The sequence below is a fragment of the Olea europaea genome, chromosome 13, assembly GCF_002742605.1.
Source record: "Olea europaea var. sylvestris chromosome 13, O_europaea_v1, whole genome shotgun sequence".
NCBI lineage: Eukaryota > Viridiplantae > Streptophyta > Magnoliopsida > Lamiales > Oleaceae > Olea > Olea europaea.
The window spans coordinates 22,117,953-22,139,252 of record NC_036249.1 but is presented as its reverse complement, the minus strand read 5'-3'; the positions used below and the strand labels follow the sequence as shown (position 1 = coordinate 22,139,252).

General features: G+C 35.4%; 1 protein-coding gene across 2 annotated transcripts; it reads left to right on the top strand.

The window, feature by feature from the left end:
- Nucleotides 1–1,510: 1,510 nt before the first annotated feature.
- LOC111407882 (golgin candidate 1-like) lies at nucleotides 1,511–19,564 on the top strand. Of its 2 annotated transcripts, XM_023037577.1 has the most exons (21): nucleotides 1,511–1,809; nucleotides 2,140–2,220; nucleotides 2,658–2,707; nucleotides 2,804–3,421; nucleotides 3,538–3,600; nucleotides 7,366–7,443; nucleotides 7,566–7,769; nucleotides 8,382–8,438; nucleotides 8,555–8,629; nucleotides 8,874–8,945; nucleotides 12,751–12,813; nucleotides 12,943–13,041; nucleotides 13,991–14,068; nucleotides 14,184–14,252; nucleotides 16,451–16,498; nucleotides 16,590–16,685; nucleotides 16,791–16,867; nucleotides 17,703–17,748; nucleotides 17,845–17,943; nucleotides 18,935–18,979; nucleotides 19,323–19,564. In XM_023037577.1, the coding sequence occupies exons 1-21, from the start codon at nucleotides 1,782–1,784 to the stop codon at nucleotides 19,392–19,394; spliced, it is 2,118 nt and encodes a 705-aa protein (XP_022893345.1). In that variant the 5' UTR covers nucleotides 1,511–1,781; the 3' UTR covers nucleotides 19,395–19,564. The 2 variants fall into 2 exon arrangements, with proteins under 2 accessions (XP_022893345.1, XP_022893346.1); XM_023037578.1 differs by lacking the exon at nucleotides 1,511–1,809 and having other exon boundaries at nucleotides 2,668–2,707.
- The last annotated feature ends 1,736 nt before the right edge of the window (nucleotides 19,565–21,300 follow it).

The following is a 21,300-nucleotide window of genomic DNA, read 5'->3' as shown; positions in this document are numbered from 1 at the left end:
TAATTGGTAACTGAATGCGTGATATGAGGGACCACATTTAACCATTCCATATGTATATATATTCCATATATAATATATATTATATATAATATATAATATTAGAACATTTATAACCTCATTTCTGATATTTATTGGCGTGTTTCTTATATATGAAATGTTCCATACTATATAGGGAAAAGTTCAAAAATCAAGTGTTAAGTATGACACAATTTAATTCTCAGGTGTCAAGTTTAAAAAATACGGAACTCAGGTATTGACAAATTAATTAAATATATTAATTATTTAAATATAATAAGATCATAGTTGCACAATTAATGGTCACAGATACACAATTATAGGTCACAGATGATTTTATTTGTCACATATTATGTTGAGGTCACAAATAAAAAATTCTACAAGTTACAGATTGTTTCATTGGTCACAGATAAAAAAATTATAGGTTACAATTTATCTATCAATAGCATATTTATAAATTTATTGGTCACAAATTATTTTCTATTCACATATTATCGAATTTTAAGGTCACAATTGAATAGTGACAAGTTTTATGTCACAGTTTATCCCACGCTGCCCCTTTGTGACACCACGCACCACGACCCATAGATCCGCCATCGCCACTTGTAACCACCCTCGTCCTGTGACCGTCCCTAACACCACAACACCACCACCATCACCATCATCAACCATCACCACCATCACCGCCAGCATCCTGTTCCAACAACCACCCACGTCACCACTCTCACCACCACCACCACCACCAACCATCCACGCACCCAACCAGATCTGCAGCGCCCATGGAGAAACGTCGTCGGCGCACACTGCCAACACCATGCTATCGCCGTCACGAACACCCACGCGCACACACATCCCACACCACGCACGCACGCACACAACCGCAACCATGCCATCGTCGTCGCGATTTGCGACGTAACCACGACACCCACGCACACCCAACCACGATCGCAACCTCACGCCATCGCCGTCGCGATCTGCGGCGCAACCACGCATATCAAGCCACCGCTGCCATCAGCCTCAGATTCTAGCAACGAACTCTCATATGCTAGCACCGCCACCATCAGCCTCCGATTCTACCGACATCAGCGACGCTGCAACAAACTCTCAACGGGCTCCGATTCATCGCCGAATTTTGCCTTAGATTTTACGATAAGAGACGAGAGAGGAAGGACCAGTTTTAGAGAGAGAAAATAATAGAGAGTTAGGGTTTGGGTGAAAGGAAAATTGATTTAATGTTTATATTTTTTGATACCTGATTTATGAATAATAAAAGTTTGCACCTGAATTTTGAATTGTATCCTTTAAATCCCTATTTTTGTATAATTTCCTCTACTATATACCTGTCTTCTTTGTATTGTTCCCTTAATCGCTTATGGCTAGATCCAGATAGATCCAGATATTACTCAGACCCAGGCCCAATGCAGACACAACGTGGCATGTAAAATAGTGGGTTTTTATCTTGGTTGTATTTTAACTATGCTACACCTTATAACATCATAACAATTCCTCATTCTTCGCTCTATTGCTTGTATTTTACACAGCCTCCTCCTAACTAACGACTCTCCACCGATCTGTTAATTCCAGCGATCAAAAAATCAAGTTCTTACTGAATTTTTTTCAATCAATTCCCATTATTTTTTATTAAAAGTTGCCCATTAAAATTTAATTTATCGGCACAAAATAGCATAAATCACGTTTTAAAGTAAGTTGCATATTGCCCTTTTGATGATCAAAGGTTAGGGCAATTCTGTTGATTCATTCAATCAATGGCATCGTGGCTCAAAGCCGCCGAAGGTAAGATTCTTACATTACTATCTCTAATTTCTGAATTTTTTTAGTGGATGTGTAGTCTGATCTTGATTGTACATTTGGGTCGATCCAAGTTTAAACACCAATGCTGGTCTGTATTCTAATACCTCAGTTCCGAGCTAAACATACTGGACTAAGAATGATTATATAGGGAAAAAACTTAGTGCATTATGTAAAGAATTTGTGGCATGTATGGACAATACTGTTCGCTTGTCGGTTCTATTGTTAACTTTTGTATTCCAAGATTTATTTGGCTAGAGAAGGAGTCCATGCTAAGTTAGATTTGGCTTTCTAAATTTGATTATGTCGTGCCAGATTTATTTGAGGTAGTAGATCGAAGAGCCAAGCTTGTTGCTGGCGAGAAACCAGATGAACTGCCGGATGTTCAAACCCCAGGTATTGTTCTGAGGTTCTCATTTATCATTTTTCCTTATTTCTTTTTCGTTTATTGGGGTAGGGGGATTCAATAACAGTTATTAATATATAAGACTCCATCTTTGTAAATTCTCGTATTAAAAGTCACCGCTTTGTTTCTCTTTATTCTGAAGTTAATCGAATCAGTGCCTGCTCCACCATTTTGTTTTTGAGTTTTTGGAGATGACCTGATGGGAGACTGACACTGCTTTCACTCTTTTCAAAAGAATAATGTACTATACATTTGAGAATCTCATGTTATCGTTTAATAATCCCCCATCTCAACCACATTTTATGGGTAGAAGGAAAAACATGAGATGGCAAATGCCCTGATATATAATAATGGTTTATGTTCTCACCAATTGAAATAGATTGTATTCTTATTTTTACCTCCATGTTTTCTTTATGACATTATGAAGCTTCCAACAGACAAGGATCTCCAGCAAGGAGGGCCAGGCCAAGAGCGAAGGTATTTCATGGAATTCACTACTCTTGGGTATTAATAGATCTGTTAATCCTGCATACTATACTTCTTATATTGATCTAACAGGAGAGTTATTTGCAGTCCAAAAAGAGACTCTCTTCCAAAGAAGCTCCGGTAGATGTTGAAAGGGAGAAAACACCAGAAACATCTCAAAAGCATGTACTCCCTAATGTAGATATACCTATGCCATCATTTGAAAATAATCAGAGTAATTATGTTACTCCCAGACACACTGTCAATAACGAAGGGCAAGGCAATGTCAAAGGAGATAGCTCCATAACTCAGACTTCTCTATCTAGTACTATATCTAATGATGAGGCAAAACCTTTTGCTGATCATCTGAATGCAGCAAGTGTTTCTAATGTGGTATTAGTGCCTTCAAATTCAAATGATGAAATTGAGAGTCAAGACATTTCAGATGTTTCATCGGGAGCTCCATCAGTTGCTTCTAAAGGGGCAGAAATTGTGCAAGGTATTTCTCCAACTGACGCCAATCAAAATATCATATCAGAAGATGCTGGGTCTTCTAAAAATCTGGAACAAGTAGATTCTCAATCTCTACATGCGAATGGGCCAAGCAAAGTTGATGCCCAGTTGGCACATGTGGATTTAGTAGTTGAACCTAATTCTGAGCAGAAAAAGCATCAAGAACAGAAAAATTTCCCTTCAGCCATGAAAGTGCAAGAGCAACTGGATGAGGTAAAGTGTGTATTATCTGAGAACTTCTTGTTTGGCTTTCTTACTTTAAAAATTGTAAATGTTTGGAATGATGGTTTTTCGGCTTTTGTGTAGACTAAATCATTTCAGTTGTACAGGCTCAAGGACTACTCAACAGTGCGATTTCTACCGGTCAGTCAAAAGAAGCTAGGTTAGCTCGGGTAAGAATTATCAATTTCCATGATTGGTTGTACTTACTTTTGGATCTCAATTCTGACCCCCATTTCTTTGTTTACATCTTTTAACCAAGTTTCTTGCGTTATATGACATTTATGACATTGCCTTCGAAATTGAATTTTAGGATTGCAGATGACTAAAACTGACTTGGCAATTTTAGATCAATTTTAGGGGAATTGAATGAGATAAAAGCATGTTTTGGCTGGAATAATAGTGAAGAACGTGTAATTTTCATTGTGTGAGGTTTTGTAGTGTATTACATAGAAAAGCTTAGCTTGGTTCTTCTCGTTGGGCCTTTGCTTCAATATATAGGCTTCAAGACACAAGTTTGCGGTTCCTTGTCTTGTCAAGCTATAGTGTATGTTCTTGAGTTACGTGCCACCACCCTGCTTGAATCGATTTCATTGGATGAGAAGTTGGGCCAAGTCAAACCATCATGACACTTGGGTCGTACCATTAAGGTCGTCATTATCTACAACCTAGGCAATCATTACTCTCCCAATTTGTAAGCCTGACAGCGCTGAGTCAGGGGTGACACTTGTTTTTGTTTGGTTGTGGTGGTGGTGCTAATATTATTGGGGAACATTCCTCCAGTTTACTCATGATGATATTTCTAGATGACGGCAGCTTTGGCCATGCTAACTAGGTGAGCCTTGTGGTCCGCCCTCATCTCGCATATACGGATTTCAAGTAACTAAGCTTCTTTAATCACCTCGAATTGTGTCCACACTTTGTTCGAGTTGTCCCCTCGAGATCGGATACCAACAAGGACGGTTGATACAATGTCTGTATTTGCAAAACAACATTGCATGTACAATAATTATGGCCGCTAAATGCCTCGTATTCTGAGCAGTTCTAGTTTTATCAAAACTTTTTCAAAAGTGAATTTAAAGATTTATATATAACTTAACAACTCTAATGATTAATTTTTTTCTAACATAATCTTAGACTATTTGGTTAAGTTTTCAATTGTATGGTTGCTGGTGGAGGCACGTGCCATTTGTTTCCCAGGGCAAAGGTATTACCTGATTGGATGATTTATTCTGTCAACGGACGGAGGTTTAGATTGAAATTACATGGTGATGTTCTAAATATTCTGTTTGTTGAGATTTTCACATAAAGTCATACATAAATCAACTGTTCAAACTTTTTTTTCCTTTGATAAATCCATATACATGTACACATTGTCATGCAATTAATATATATGTGTGTGTGTGTGTGTGTGTGTTTTTGGTGTCTTTAATTAATAAAATTTAGAAAATTGTAAAGAAAGTTCTCTACAATCCAAATCTATTTTACACAAGAAGTAGAATGATCATAAACAGTTGTTTTCATGACAGACTAAGCTTTATCGACAACTTCAGTGCATCACTACATCTATCAAATGCAATAAGATAATTACCATTCATGTCAATATTAGTTGACATTTCCTTCATCTAACTTTTTAACTAGCATCTTATCACTCTCGCGAACGTAAGCTTCTTTAGGTTTTTACAAGATATATCCCAACAAACTTAGTTGTCGTTACCTTCATTTATCATCAATTGGTGCCACCTCTGGTTGTTAATGAATATTTTTATTTATTATCTTATCCACTGGAGTATGGTCAAACATCTATCTTAAATTCTTCATTCTGCTATGGTCATTTTATGGACATTTTGTCCTTGAAAAGCCTGGTGTATGCAACATAGTACCTCTAAGGATAACAGGTCAAGTTTTTGTTTTAGAAAACCTCATAGGGATTCCTATAACATAGACTCCGTGTAGAAATTCTCGGTCATCCAATGGATCACATTCTATTCAAGTCCTTCTTTCTGGAACAATGACTCTTCAAGAAAACATTAACCTTTATAGTAACGCTGTTATCATTATTGTCTTTAATACTACCAAATGACTTTCCCATGTACTCTTATTTCTAGTTAATCTAAAGTCTTTTGATCCCAGAGTACTATAAAGTGTACCTTATAATATTTCTGCCTAGTATCATGTACTAAAACTATGTCATTGGCGCGAAGCATATACTGGAAAATCATCTTGGATGTACCGTAAGCTCATTCATGAATAAAGTGAAAATAGACGGACTAAAGGTAAAACTTGATATAAGCCGTCAGTGATAGGAACTTCTCTATTACCTTTCATAAAAAGGATAGAAACTTCTCTATTAATAGTGCCATTTCATCTCATATACTTTATTTCGTCATCACAGAAATTCCTTTCACCTACCATAGCATTTCTATGGAAAGTTTTTTCTTTTTATTTTAAATATATGCATATCTTGTTTTTTCTTTATATTTCTTCATCAACTTCTGCGCATGTAAATGACTTTCTTAGTACACTATGGCACGATCTGAACAAGTTTTCTGAGACCTTTAAGTTAAATTTAATTTATGTTCACTTCTCATAATTTGATGGAATGACCAATGAGCTTTATATCTCTGTACAAACAAAGGGTTAAAGAAATGTAATATCCAGATCGAGTCCCACCTTTCCAGAGATACAAAATGCAACATGAATGATAAAATTGGATATCAGCTATAATGAAAAGAAATAGATGATTATTAGTATGAAACTGAAAAAATGCAAGAAAATTTATTTAAGAGATTCTGGTTTACCACGTAAAAATAGGCTGAATGTATTCTGGTGAATAGATCTGACATGGTTTATGTATGAAATAGATGGCCTTTCCTTCTCATATAAATCATTTTAATGGGAGGGGGAAAGACTATGTGATGACATAAGATAGCTTTTCTTTAAGATAATTACATGTTATTTGCATAGATTGAACGCTAGCTCGTTTATCAATGAACTGGAAGAGTTGTCACATTCAAGCCTCAAATAACTAAAAATAGAAGATATCAAAAAATTATTGAATAGAAGAGGTATTAATTATCAAAAAATTATTGAATAGAAGAGGTATTAATTATCCTCTGTCCCATTGTTATTGCTACAGTACAAAGGCAAGCTACAAATTCTTTTCAATAATTTATTAAATTTCTTATAATTTTTATATTATAGAACTCTTCAAAATGGCAGTATTTATTACATAGTTTGATATCCCTCAATGTTCTTATGATCACAATTAGTTATTTAATATCAGAGCATTCTATAAAGAGTCAATCGGCAGTTACACAATAAGATGTTGAAACAATAATGGGACAGAGGTACTGTAATGTTTTTGAATACTTTCATCCTCTATATTTCTGTATGTTATATCATTTTACGAACCTAAAAACTACTCTCACTTTTGCCAGCAATAATTTTGTCCTTATGCATGAAAGTGTTTATGTTGTAGTCCATGTTTTTCTGTAGTTTATTAGATAAAGAGAGAGGAGATTATGTTTAGCATGAGAATCGAATTAATTTGGAAAGCATGTAACAATTAAGCCCTTGTTTGATGACCATTATTTGGTCAAAATAATGTTTTGAATAGCGATTTTTAGGAGAATGTGTGGTTAAAAAGTATAGAAAAGTTTCGGGTTTACGTGTAGAATATTTTATTGTGTGAATGTGTAGTTGAAAATGAGCATGTAGAAGGAGTTTTCAAATATTGGTTGTCAAATAGGGGCTAAATCATTCTGGGAGAAGCGTTCTTGAAAGAAATTGAAAGAATATAATGTATATAAAGTACTCGATAACATTTCTTTCCAGTTTTATCACGCTTTTTCTTGTAAATGGATATTATTGTGCAAATATTAGTTTTTTTTTTGGTTTTTTCATCTCTTATTAAACTTCGCGTTAGTCATGGTCAGGTCTGTGCCGGACTTCAATCACGCTTGCAAGAGTACAAATCTGAAAATTCTCAGTTAGAAGAGCTTCTTACGGCAGAGGTGAATTATGAGCTCCTTTCCAATTCGGGATGAACCAGAACTTTATTTAACAATTTGGTTGAGTATAACATATTAACATTTAATTAGATGACTTCTAAAATTCTGATGGTCTACTTTAACAGAGAGAGTTGAGCAAGTCATATGAGGCTCGGATTAAACAGCTTCAGAAAGATCTCTCTGCATCCAAAAATGACGTGACCAGAGTGGAATCAAATATGGTTGAGGCACTAGCTGCAAAGAATGCTGAAATTGAGGCGCTTGTCAGTTCTGTTGATGCACTGAAGAAGCAGGCTGCTTTATCTGAAGAAAATTTGGCATCACTTCAGGTTTATTGACTAAAATGTTCAGAATTTCGTAACTTTTACTCCATTCTGATTCATGACGTAGTTCTGTGAAAGCTATCGTCATTTTTCTTTCACATTGTGGTCTCTAAACCATCTTGGTGCTCTAGTTGCAGTTCCACCAGGTTGACTAATTGAACAATGTAGATTCAATGTATTCCGTAAACCAATTCTATTAAGCCCTCAACGGATATAATATTACATTATGGAAATGATTTTTTTTACCCTTTTTCCTGGAATTTCTCTTTGAACTTTTTCTCATTCTCCACATCTCTTTCTTCTTGCTCTCCGCTGGGGCTGGAAGTAATATGAAATGATTAGAGAAAGAATCCTAGAAAACTTATCTGCTCACTTTCAAACTTGGGACGATCTCCTGCTGATTTCAAAAGTTTTCTTTTCTTTTGAGTTTTTCAGTCTCTTCCCGATAATTTCTGCTAATTCACCAATCTACATAGGATACATCTAGTTACTTCATCATTTGAATGTTGACTTGTTATCAATCATGAACGCATACCTTAATATTCACATGCCATACCTGTGTCTCTATCACATCCAGTGTTTTAATCCTTTTTAATACTCTCTGTTTATCTTTGTTAGGCAAACACAGAGTCTTTGATGAGAAATAGGGAACTGACAGAAACAAGGATGATGCAGGTAAGTTGACCCGTGTTTTTGAATCAATTGGAACATGGTTGTTTGGCGTTGCAAATTTGTTCTAGCAACTGTGTGTTTTAATGGAGTTCTCATATGGAAAGATGTTACTGTATCAGGCTCTAAGGGAGGAGTTGTCTTCCACCGAGCGAAGAGCTGAAGATGAGCGTGCTGCCCACAATGCTACTAAGATGGTTTTTTTACCTGCAAACATCTTTTATTAGTGTTTTCTTATTTGTTAATTATGCTTCATGCTGTTCTTTTTTTATATCTTTTGTGTGCTTGCTTGTGCCTCTGTATGTGTTTATCTGCTATATTCATTCTTGAATTTACCATTTTATTTTTTCTTTTTCAAGTGTGTGTGTTTGTGTTATTCTGTGATGGTACCGTGCTGGAGCATTTTCTTTTGACATGATGAACTTTTTGATTGAAATATACGCTGCTAGGGAGAGGGAAGTAGATTTGGAACACAGAGCTGTTGAGACATCCGCAGCATTAGCCAGGATCCAGGTACTTTAGGAACCTAACTGATGTCTTGTGCACACTTCTTGTTTCTTTCTATATCTTGATTTGATTTGATATGTGGAAAATATTTTGGTTGAACTTTGGAGTTAGAACTGTCTCTGCTGAAAGGGTTTCAAGCTGTTTGCATAAGAGATATTAATTGACCCCACATTATTTAATTAGGTACTGCTAAATAAGCTGATATCAAATTCAGAGCTTTCAATGTTATTTTGAAATATGGCCTCCTTAAGTGCATGTTTCCTTCTAAGAACAATCTTTTTGTCAATATTATTAATATTGGCGCTCCCCAGAACCCTATAGGATAAGTATTTTCAAGTGAAGTCGAGTATTAGCATTAAAATTTGTTCCACTTGCTCACAATCCTAGAATTTTCACCCTTGGCGGATTTTTTTTTTTGCTTCTTTTGTGTAAGAATTGTTAGATCCAAATTATATAATTGGCAATTTCTAAATTTGTAATTGACAATTTCCTTGATCAAAATCACGTTTTACGAATGTTTTAAAAACTGGACTGGACCGGCCGGTTCAACCGGGAATTAGTCAGGAATCCGGTCTGGTTTAATTTAATAGCCCCGTAGTTTAAAAACCACATAGGAACCTGTCAGACTAGCCGGGTTATATGAAAATCGCCACCCTCTACCGGTTTATACGGAACCCGTGCAATTTAAACCCTTGTTTTTCAATTCCCACTTTCAATTCAATTCAAGCAGGTTTTCAATTTCTCTCCTCTTCAGTGGGCCGCATCCATGGATTGAATAGATTCAAGTTTCTCTCCTTTACAGTTTTTCAATTTCTATCCTCTTCAAGATTTAAGGTTTTCAAGCTGGTTGCTTCTAATTAAAAACCATGATTTTGATTGTATTCTTCTTCTTTCTTTTCCAGAAACTTTTATCTTTTCCTCCAAGATTACAATTAATTTAGGGATAGGAATCATTTACTTTTCATATTTTGTAGTTTTCTACAGACAATTTTCATTCTTTTCTTTCTTTATAAATGCATATATATATTTTTTTATTTTATAAAGGACCATGGTTTGACCCTGGTTTGATCTTCTGACCCTTGACCCTTCATCTTTTCTAGGTCAATGACCGGTCCGATTTTTAAAATATTGCGTTTTAGTTGAATTGTATTAGGAGTTAATTAAGTTGTAATCAAAGTCAAATGGGAGTAAACCCTAAGGGGTAGCTCAATGGTCAGGCCTTGGGTTTGCTCTCCAATGGTCACTAGTTCGAGTTCCCTCAGAGCCATTGAGGTGAGTATCCGGTTGTAAACATTAGGACCCATGGGATTAGTTGATATGCACGTAAGTTGGCCTACACACTCACGGTCATTAAAAAAAGTTAAAATGGGAGTAATGTAATTGGAATTAAAGTCAAAATAGTTAAGGGTTGATAGTATACTAGTATAGTCCTTGGAGGAGTCAAAGATGCTCAAGTAAATCACATATGATCAATGAAATGCAATTAGAGTCAAGGAAGTATCAAAGTGTTAAATCCACTCTCTCCAATCTCCCTACTTACTTTTTGTTATTGTTCTCCATTCCGATTGCAGTGGCAAAAAGATTAGAGAGATTTCAAAGAGAATTTCTGTGGCAGGGTTGGGGGAGGAGAGGAGACTCCATTTGGTCAATTGGGGAGTTGTTTGTTTGCTAATGAGGATGGGGGGTCTTGGGGTGAGGAGTCTTGTGTTGTGAAAATAAGGCCTTATTAGGCAAATAGTTGTGGCGATTTGGAGTGGAGAGGGAAAGTTTCTGGAGAGAAATAATTGGGGCGAAGTATGGTGTAACGGAGGGGGGATGGTGTACATTTGAGGATCATGGCTCTTTTGGAGTGAGTTTGTGGAGGTATATCTAACAAGGATGGAGTGTTTTTTTGGACAAACTGAAATTTGTGGTCGGAAATGGTAATGAGATTAGATTTTGGGATGATTGTTAGTGTGGAGATCAACCGAGAAAGAGAGATTTCCTTCCTTGTATCGCATTGTCTCAGCGCCCACTGCTATGGTGAGTGATCTCTTAGACATTCATAATGGGAGTTATAGCTGGAATATTACTTTCGGGAAGGATCTACAGGATTGGGAATTGGAAGATTATTCGCTGTTTATGACCTTTTTACATGAGGCACAAATTCGGGTTGGAGAGGGATTGCATCAGGTGGAGGACAGCACGGGATGACATTTTTTCAGTTCGCTCGCACTTTGGTTCCCTCATGGGATGTGTGAATAATTCATTTCCCTAGAAGTTGGTGTGGCAGTGTAAATTGCTTTCCTCGAGTAGCATTCTTATTGTGGACAGTTGTGAGGGGATAGGTTTCAACGGTGGATAATCTTCGACGTAAAGGCTTCTACGCAACCGAGTGGTGTTATATGTGCAAGAAAGATGGGGAGACAATCGATCATTTGTTTATTCATTGTGATGGTGTACGTTGGATTTGGAACAGTATGCTTAGTTTTCAATCTATGGATTGGGTGATGCCTCGTCGTATAGAGGACTTGATGCGGGCATGGCGGAGAAAGCTTCGTGATAAGGATAGCAAATTAGCATGGCACCTTATCCCGGGCTGCATTGTATGGTGCGTGTGGAGAGAAAGGAACAACCGATACTTCGAAGACCAAACAAAGATAAGAGAGCAGATAAGAGAAATATTTTACTTTACCTTGTATTTTTGGTTTAATGCTGTGGCTAGAAATCCTGTAAATGAGTTGCCCAATTTCATATTGTTCCTTAATGGCTTAAAGTGATTGGACACCCCCTGTGTATTCTCTTTTAAGTAATAAAATTATCTGATTACCTATCAAAAGAAAAAAGTATCAAAGTGTTGCACAAGTTTTGTTCCAAATTCTCAGTCACAAGTTGCGATCATTTCCCACATAGAAAACCTTCAAATTTGAAAAATGCTATTTCTAGAAGAATTGTTACCCTTTGAGTTAGTTTTCAAATGCACTTTGTATCACCTCAATCGAACATTGGGAGAGAAAGTAATGACGAAAATACCAATGACTGTTCAGAGACCACTCACTGGTCGCCAGATAGGTGCTCGAGCGGTAGCTCATTCGAGGAATAGTAAAATTTGATTTTAAAGCTGATTTTGAGTTCCTTTTTCATCCCAAACACCTCCATTATAAATATACAGCCCCATGAACGTCCTAAAATGTGTTGAATCATTTCATCATAGAGATCACATTGTTTAAGATCAAAAGCACATTCTATTGTTGTATTGATTCAACTCCAAAATCTTTGTTTATATATTTGATCCCATGTGTTGATCTTCCATTTGTAGAACCTTTTTGTAAGTCAATAGTTTGTTCTTTGAAAATTAAATACATATTCCAATATCTCTTGCATCAACCTATAGATCAAAACACAGAAAGATCAAATTAGGGATTTTCCTTCGTGATCATATTTGGTGTTCTTTATTGCTTTTGATCTTTACTTATTTTATTTGATTGACACATAAGATTAATTAAATTGGATTAATTACTTTTATGATCTAGAAACTAATTAATAACTGACTTGTTGCTTTTAATTATTCTAATACCGCATTTGGGTCTAAACAACAATAATTCCAACAAGTGATATTAGCTCAATGCATGCTTGGAATTTTTTTTTAAGAATGCTATAGTGTCGGTAGTCAATTTTCTCACTGAAATCTGTCAGTTAATGATAGAAGAAACATTCATCAGAGAGAACCTAGTCTATTTGACCAAGGGTCTTCTTACCATTACTTATTAATTATTTATCCAATATACTTTTGTTTGCACAATCTTCATAAGTGAATATGTTATTTGTCCAGAGAACAGCAGATGAAAGGGCTGCAAAGGCTGCAGAGCTTGAGCAGAAGGTGACGTTGCTTGAGGTAATGGTCTTCAATTTTCTCCACCTGTACCAAGGTCCACCCTCACCCCCAGACCAAAAAAAATAACGAAGGAGAAAAAGGGCAGCATTTGGTGAAAGCTTGTGTTATTAAATAACTATGTTGCACTAGGTTGAATGTGCATCTTTAAATCAAGAACTGCAAGATATGGAAGCTCGTGTATGGCGTGAACAAAAGAAGTCCTCTGAAGATGCGAATCAAGCCATTCAGGTTTAATTACTAACTGTGAACCGAATTTTTACTACATAGAGTATTTCAAGATTCTGTTAAGCTAGCTATACACATTTTATTACCGATTTTGACATGAGATGGTAAGGTATTGTACTACATATCTAACTTTGGGAAGTGTTTACGTTCCTAGGTGATGAGCAAAATCTGTTTTTACCGTATGAGGTCCATGCAATTCTGAAACTTTGTTCCTTTTCCTTAATTTCATTAGAAACTCAGCACTTCCCATGGTTGAGTTACCTGTGCATTTAAGAAAAGGACCCAGGTTTCAAGATGTATTTAACTAGTCCCACGCCCTTCTCCATTTTCTTCTCCCCTTAGCTTTCTTTAGCTTAGAGGGTTCTTTTATTTTATTAACTTGATGATGGAGTTGTGATGTATTCTGCATCATTTCTTCATTATTGTACTTTACTGTTTGATATGTGTTATTTAATATTCCATATTCTGGACACGCTTTATATTGACTACTATAAGCATGGGGATTTGGATTTGATCGGTTTGACTTAATTCTTATGTTCTTTTGATAGTGTACACCTTGAAAGGATCTCTATGAGTGGCTACTATACATAGACATGTAACTTTTCATAGTAAAAAGAGGGATGAAATGCCATTTCAAAATATTGCAAGTACCTTTTTCTGAAGTTCATCCTATTTCATTATTGATGCAGTCCCTCAATATCCATCTTGAAACCGAACTTTTCTTGTATTTTCGAAGTGTAGCATGTCTTCTACCTCGTAGACTCCTAAATTTTGCACTTTCCATATTAAGAGAAGATGATTTTCTTGTATTACTTAACACTATCTCAAGTGCACTATAATATCATTTTATTATTCATATAAGACAAATTGAAACCTGATATGACTAGGCACTCTGCGAGCAAATGTAATATTTTTCCGTATGTTTTATGTTACTTGTGTTTTTCATATGAAGGTGCAGGCATGGCAAGAGGAAGTGGAGCGTGCACGCCAAGGTCAGAGAGAGGCTGAGAACAAGCTTTCCTCAATGGAGGCAAGTTTGTTTACAAACCTGCAGCTTTTTGTTTATTCTATTTTCATAAATATAAAGTAAAATTTTTAAGGTGGTGCCCCTACTAAATGCAAGAACTCTTTGCCATCATTTGTAGGCTGAAGTTCAAAAGATGAGAGTTGAAATGGCAGCGATGAAAAGAGATGCTGAACACTACTCCCGTCAGGTCTCGTTTCTGCAATGGCATTTTTTTCCCCTGGGACAATTTTTATTTAGCCCATATTTGGTAGAAATTAAAATCAAAGTTTTAATCTAAGTTAGAGTAAACAATTACTTTTAACCATACATTTCATTAGCTTGTGTCAAAATCTACTAAAAATTTGATTTCAATCGCCACCAAGTGAAGGCTTAAGTTTTATTTACGTATTGCTGACAATGAAAGAATTTTGAATATAAGATGGGAAGGAATTATAGAATTCAAGGCCTAAAGTCAAGAGATGATTTATCCTATTAATATGATGCAGAGAAAAAGTTAAAATGAGTCTGTACTGTCACAAATGATCTAGTCTTGCTCTGATTTGAGCATACCTTCTGTGGGGTATCCATTAAGTTATATCTCAGCTGTGACTTTATTCTGTTGTGATTTATGTTTTAGTGTCTCAGTACAAGGCTGAGGGAGTTGCCTTGTTTTTTTTTTTTTTAAGTTTTTTGTGTTGATGTATTTATCTTTGTTAGGGGAGATTTGAAGTCACGTAGTGAAAGGTGGTAACTCAGGATATAAAATAGCACGTTGAAATTTAGGCAGTTAGAAATGGGCAGATTTTTAGTTAATAAATTCCATCCTTAAAAGAAAGGTCCTTGAGCTAGGACTGTAAGGTGTAGCGTTTGAAGACAGCTTAAATGCACGATTTAAGTGGTGGTACTTGACATTGTTTAATGGACAATGGAATTCATACAACAAAATGATGGAATTTGAAAATCGTGGGAGAAGGTCACAGATATAAATCAAATCTAAGAAAATCCTTCATGGTAAATCCTAATTTTTTCTCCTAAAGTATCTAATCTTGGGAAGTCTTCAACAAAAGATTATCTCAAGCGCTTGAAAAGATTAGATACTTATTTACGAAGAGAATTTATGATTTATTTCTTTTCCATAACTATTAGGTTACATTAGGTTTTCCATTTTGTTAGTTGGGTAGCTTTCCATGTTTATTAATGTTTTAAAAGTACATGTATGGTTTTTATATTACCTGCAGAGTACTTATATTGAATGCTATTTGGAAATTATGAATTGTGTATAATAACTTTTCTTTCTTACAAAGTAGTAAAAGTAGTTCTAAAAGGAAATATTATCCTCCTCTATATATTGTTATCTTATGTGCTTTATTGTATCAGTATAAGTTTGTCCCACAAACATTAACGTTTTGGGTGTTTAGGTAACATTGAAGGAGGAATTCAGAAGGATGTTGATGTAGCATAGGTTGAAAATTTAGAACCTGTGAAGGTTGAAGAAACCAGCAGAAGAAGAAGCAGAATACATACAGTAGAAAAAAAGAGAAGAGAAGGAGAAAGAAGAGGGGCGGTGGAAAAGCCTGTGGCTTTCAATTCATATTCATTTCCATCTGTTCTACCCATGCAACAGGCTGCATGCCTACATATAATACACAAACAAAAAGATTGGGCTTGGGCCAGCCCAAAACACTATACAAGCCCAAAGCAAAATAAAAGGGCCTGGGCCAATACAAAAAACATAATATAAGCCCAAATAAAAAGTCCAATATAGATGTCCTCATCAGATGTAATGCATATAAATTAGACGGGTAAAATGAAATCTAGAATTGCTGCAGGAATTATACGTGATAGGAGTTTTGTATGAGAATGAAAGGTCAGTTCTAAGAACATTTATTAGACCTGCTGTACTTATCAAATTTTGGGTTGTTAAAGGTCAATATGTCTGATTAACATTGAAAAACGAGAATGATAAGATGAATCCTTGTTCATATTAGAATACATTTATAAAGGAATAAAACCATAAGTTAACAAATGACGGGAGCAGGTTGAAGATAAATTAAGGGAATAACATCTTAGGTGGTTGGCCATGTCTCATGCAGACCTTAAGATACTCTTGTCTACAAGAGTGGTGCATGTTGGTATAACATAGAAGAACAGGGGAAGGTAAACTAAAACTAACCTGGCATGTTGTGCCACTAAAGATCTAGTTGTTTTTGGTCTGCTTGATGTGGCATGAACCTCATAGAGTGGCGAAAGAGGATTTGTATAGTGTATAATTTATTGGGACCAAGTCTTTATTTTTATTGGTTTTATGATGATGTTTTTGAAGATAATTTCTTTCATATGATGTATTCTTATGTTCAACTTTTTGCTCAATAATCAAACATGAGAATTATGGCTGTCTTTGAGCAGGAACACATGGAGCTGGAGAAACGGTACCGTGAGCTCACAGATCTATTGGTAGTTATAGCAATAATTCATGTCTCTGTCATTTACTGTTAGCAGCCAACGACAACTTGTTTGATGTCCAACTATTAAATGTGGCTTTTAGTATTACAAGCAAACGCAGCTGGAAACTACGGCTAGCGAAAAGGCTGCAGCTGAGTTTCAGTTGGAAAAGGAAGTAAAGCGTCTTCAGGAAGCACAGGTCTACACTTGGCTATTTATGTGTTCTAAAATTTGTTACCATTGATTATGATTATACGTGTGTCTATGAACTGTAAATCACCACATGACTTATCGTTCAAAGCAGTTAGAAGCTGAAAGAAGCAGATCTTCACGTCGAGCATCATCATCTTGGGAAGAAGATACTGGCATGAAAGCACTCGAGTAGGTGTTCTTGTTTATTTTCTTGCCATTAGATCATGTACTGCTGTATAACAAATAAATGAAGAGAGTAATAGTTTCAATAGAAATAGGCTTCTAGGGTTTAAGGTGACCCAAAGATTGCTCAAATTGTTATTTTTCACTGAGAAGGACATAAATGGAACAGGGTTTGGGTATTCATTTGAACTATTAGTATGGGTAACACCAGTTCTGCGTAACGAGATAACAGACTAATATACCCATATTGGTTTACTTAAAATTTTATTTTTCAATTTCCTGATAGTTAAAACAAAGCAAAATCTTCTACCAAACTCAAATAAACTTCTTACGAACAAAATCAAGAGCTAAGACTCTTATAGGCACCTAATTCTCCTTGCATCACTTATGCTTGAAGTGGTCCCTATATTCATGCATATATATTCTGTACAAGTACTTTTGAATTTGCTTGCTAAAAGATAAGGTTATTCAAACAGTAATGTCTGTATTGGAATGGATCTGACAATTTTTGTGCAAATTACAATATTATTTCACAAACGTGTGTACAGAGGTCCGGATTACGTTGCAATTATGATGAAACTGATTCTTTTCCAGTAGATATGGGCTTGGCCTCCATTAGCCTAATCTTAGCCTGCTGTCTCCTGTTTTGAAAAGCAGATTTCTCAGTAATTTCAAATTCTTTGGATCGAGTTTTTTTTTTTTTTTTTTTAAATTGGTTTGGGTTTTTTTCCTTTTTCCCTCAAATCACTTGATTAAAGAACTAAATAAATTCCGAAATGCAATATTCATTTTTCCTGTCCACTGCATTTGTATTTCTAAGTCTGACGATCTAGAATTGCAGGCCTCTTCCCTTGCATCACCGCCATATGGCTGGGGCAAGCTTACAGGTATAGTTGGCTGTGATTTCTCTTTCTTTTTATAGTTTTTCTCAACATCCTTTCTTGAATTTGCTGGATTTTCTTGCTATACTTTAATTTTTGCAGTTGCAGAAGGCAGCCAAGCTTTTAGATACCGGGGCTGTCAGAGCCACAAGATTCCTCTGGCAGTATCCAACTGCTCGACTTATCCTGCTTTTCTATTTGGTGAGAACAGTTAAACTCCTGCGTCAATGACATTGTTGTCTTATGTTTTGGACTGTGTTACATGAACTGGATACTGTGCCCTTAATCATCACCGTGCATCACAACATGACATGACATGGGATGGGACTCAACTTTAGTTGCCAGATGTGAAGTGGGAGAAGAATATTACCTGGAATAGAAAATGGAAAGAAGTGAAGAGAAATTATTACATAGGTTGCAATTCCTGGAGTTAAAGTTGTGTGCCATGAGATTTGTACACCTGAACCATCATCCTGGTTTCTTCTGTATTATAGTTCCTAATAGAATGAAGAACTAATTTGAGTTGTGAAACAATAATCTTTTTGGGGCGGTCTCTTCATATCTGTTACTGGGACCTAATGTATTATTTAGATTCCCAGACCCACTGTGCTCTCAATGCTCATATCCTTGTCTTATAGCTGCAGACTTTTCACATTAATTACTATTGGACCCCTCAGTTTTCTATAATGTCACTAAAACTTCTATAATGTCACCAAAACTTCATCTTTTCATTTACTTTTATCTCTTTATTTGTATGGCCACAACCAATTTCAATACTACTTTGTCAGTGAGCATTCTACAATTTTTTCCATTGTAGTTTTCTCCATTTACCCAACTTGATGCATGTGCCAGAAGAAAAAAAAAATCTTAAATATAAAAAATTCAGTACTTGGTGTTCGCATGTTGCAGACTAGAATTTGGGAAAAATTAATATGATTTTATGCTTTCTAATTTACCAGCTAGTTATAATTATAAAGAGGTTAATGAATTTACTTCCTGGGAAACCAAACGGACACGTCAAATGAGATAAGAGGCTACTCTAAGGTGCTAATATATTAATATCTCTATAAATTGGAGGTTTCAAAAATTAGAGAGAGCAAAACACACACTTTGACTCTCATCTGTACCCTGCCATTTCTTTGGTAAAGTCCCGCACTATATTTTATCTGATACTTTGTGATGATGTTGGCAGATATTTGTGCATCTCTTCCTGATGTATATCTTGCATCGCCTTCAGGTATGTAAACTAGTCATTTGCTCAAGCATGGTAAATATGATAGTAGTGTTTTAATAGCGGTAGTGCAGTATTATACCAGTTAACAATAGTTGGGGAAAAAGGGATATGATATAATCAGCTGATTGATATCCTAAAAGAGTTGTTCTCCGGGAATAGCACCATAAGAAGTAAAATGATTAAATGGGATCAGAAAACAGAACTTCAAGTCTCTTGGAAGAAGCCTTGTTCATCGTACAACAATGTCTGTTTATGCTCACCATGCACATATATTTTACCCACTTTAAACTCTACGAGGTGAAAATATATTGTTATAATCACTTGATGCAATTTATACAATAAACAGGAGCAAGCGGATACTTTTACTTCCAGAGAAGTTGCAGAGTCGATGGGACTCACCAACCAAACGTTACCTTGAGTGATTAGCTGCAAAGTCTCCAATCAGAGTTGCTTCTAGATCTTAAAATGTCGATATTATTAGACGGGGAAAGGGCCCAACATTTTGTGAATATTGCCCACTAATTTTTGGGTCTTCAAAGATTGATTGATTGATTGATTGATTTATTTATTTATTTATTTTTGGTGATCCTTTTACTGGGTTGAGATTTATGTTTATACTGTGATATGACAAGGTTTATGGGATCGATAACCCTCCAAGAGGTCATAACTGACTAGAATGTTTAGTTTGTCGAGTGATAGCTAACATGTTGGAAATAAATACGAGGTTTTCTGTGTTTCTGGGTATTTGATAAGAAGTTGTAAATGCTGGTATTAATCAAGATCAAAAATGAATAAATGCATATATTTTATTAGTTAAAAATAAAGTCACATTACTCTATTCTTGTGGCTATGATATAGGCACAAAATATAGATGGTCGCGAAAATATGATATCGCGATCAAGAAATTAGTAACAAAAAGTGTTGAATCTATAAGCTTTATTGTATTTGTACTTAAATGAATCAAATCCTGTTTGACTCAAATGCTATGCAACACTATGCTTTGTGTTGTGTTTAACGTCCCAAGTGAAAATATAATTGAAAAAAAAATAAAAACAAGTAAAAGTGGTGNTATATATATATATATTATTCTCCCATTATATTCAAAATTAATGGGAGCCAAACGCAGGCTTTAAGTCAATTGAATCATAACAATAGCACCGTAAAATGGGTGAATTTGAATTTAAGTGCCAATGTTGAAACTAATTGAAAGAAAGTTCAGCTACATTAATCATTCTGTCCTTGAATTATCTCCTAGAATACCATTTTTTCTCCCTTGTGTTCCTCTCCAAGATGATCCCCCAAGATAGGTTGACTTTTTAGTGAAAAAAAGGTGTATATATAGTCAAGCGTTTTTGCCCTAGAGATTGTGACAAAAGTCAACCAAAATGTCCTTAAAATCTAAAAAACTAGAGATTTCAAATCTCCCTTTTGATGATTCCCGTTGAAGCATATACTCGGGGTAGGACAGATGATTTTCAATTAAATTAAATTTTTCTTTCTCTTATTTTTAACCACACAATATTCAATAAAATAATTACACGTAAATCGAAAACTTTTCATTCTTTTACAACCATCCATTTTTTAAAAAATACACTATTTCCCCATTATAATCAAAATTAACGTGACCAAACGAGGGCTTAAAGTCAATTAAATCATAACAATAGCACCGTAAAATGGGTAAATTTGAATTTAAGTGCCAACGTTGAAACTAATTGAAATAAAGTTAAGCTACATTAATCATTCTGTCCTTGAATTATCTCCTAGAATACCATTTATTCTCCCTTGTGTTCCTCTCCAAGATGATCCCCCAAGATAGGTTGACTTTTTAGTGCAAAAAAGTTGTATGTACAGTCAAGTGTTTATGCCCTAGAGATTGTGCCAAAAGTCAACCAAAATGTCCTTAAAATCTAAAAAACTAGAGATTTCAAATCTACGCTTGGATGGTTCCCATTGAAACATATACTCGGGGTAAGTGCAGGACGGATGATTTTCAAAGCAGACTTTTCATTCATTAAATAGAGAAAATCACCAAGATTTCATAATTGAAAAACCATTTCCTCCATATAAGAGTAGGCTCATAGAACTTTCCAACGATATATGGTTATAAAAAAAAAAACCAATTATTTTTAAAGGTTGTGTAATATGAGTTTCGCGTAAAACCTTCATAACTCAAATGGATTTAGGGTTTGTCGAGATGTACTGTTTGGTGTCTATTATATTTTACTCGAAATTCAGCTCATATCCCAACATTTTCATATGTCAAAGTTTATCAAACCTTTATTTGTCGTTATGCCGTTGTTTGGGGCACATTTTCAAGGAAGAAA

What these genes read in the sequence shown, in the direction of transcription:
- LOC111407882 (XM_023037577.1), top strand. Translation starts at nt 1,782, where the DNA reads ATGGCATCGTGGCTCAAAGCCGCCGAAG. An exon ending in GCCGGATGTTCAAACCCCAG is followed by an intron (nt 2,221 to 2,657) that starts GTATTGTTCTGA and finishes GACATTATGAAG; the next exon opens with CTTCCAACAGACAAGGATCT. An exon ending in ACTGGCATGAAAGCACTCGA is followed by an intron (nt 16,868 to 17,702) that starts GTAGGTGTTCTT and finishes CTAGAATTGCAG; the next exon opens with GCCTCTTCCCTTGCATCACC.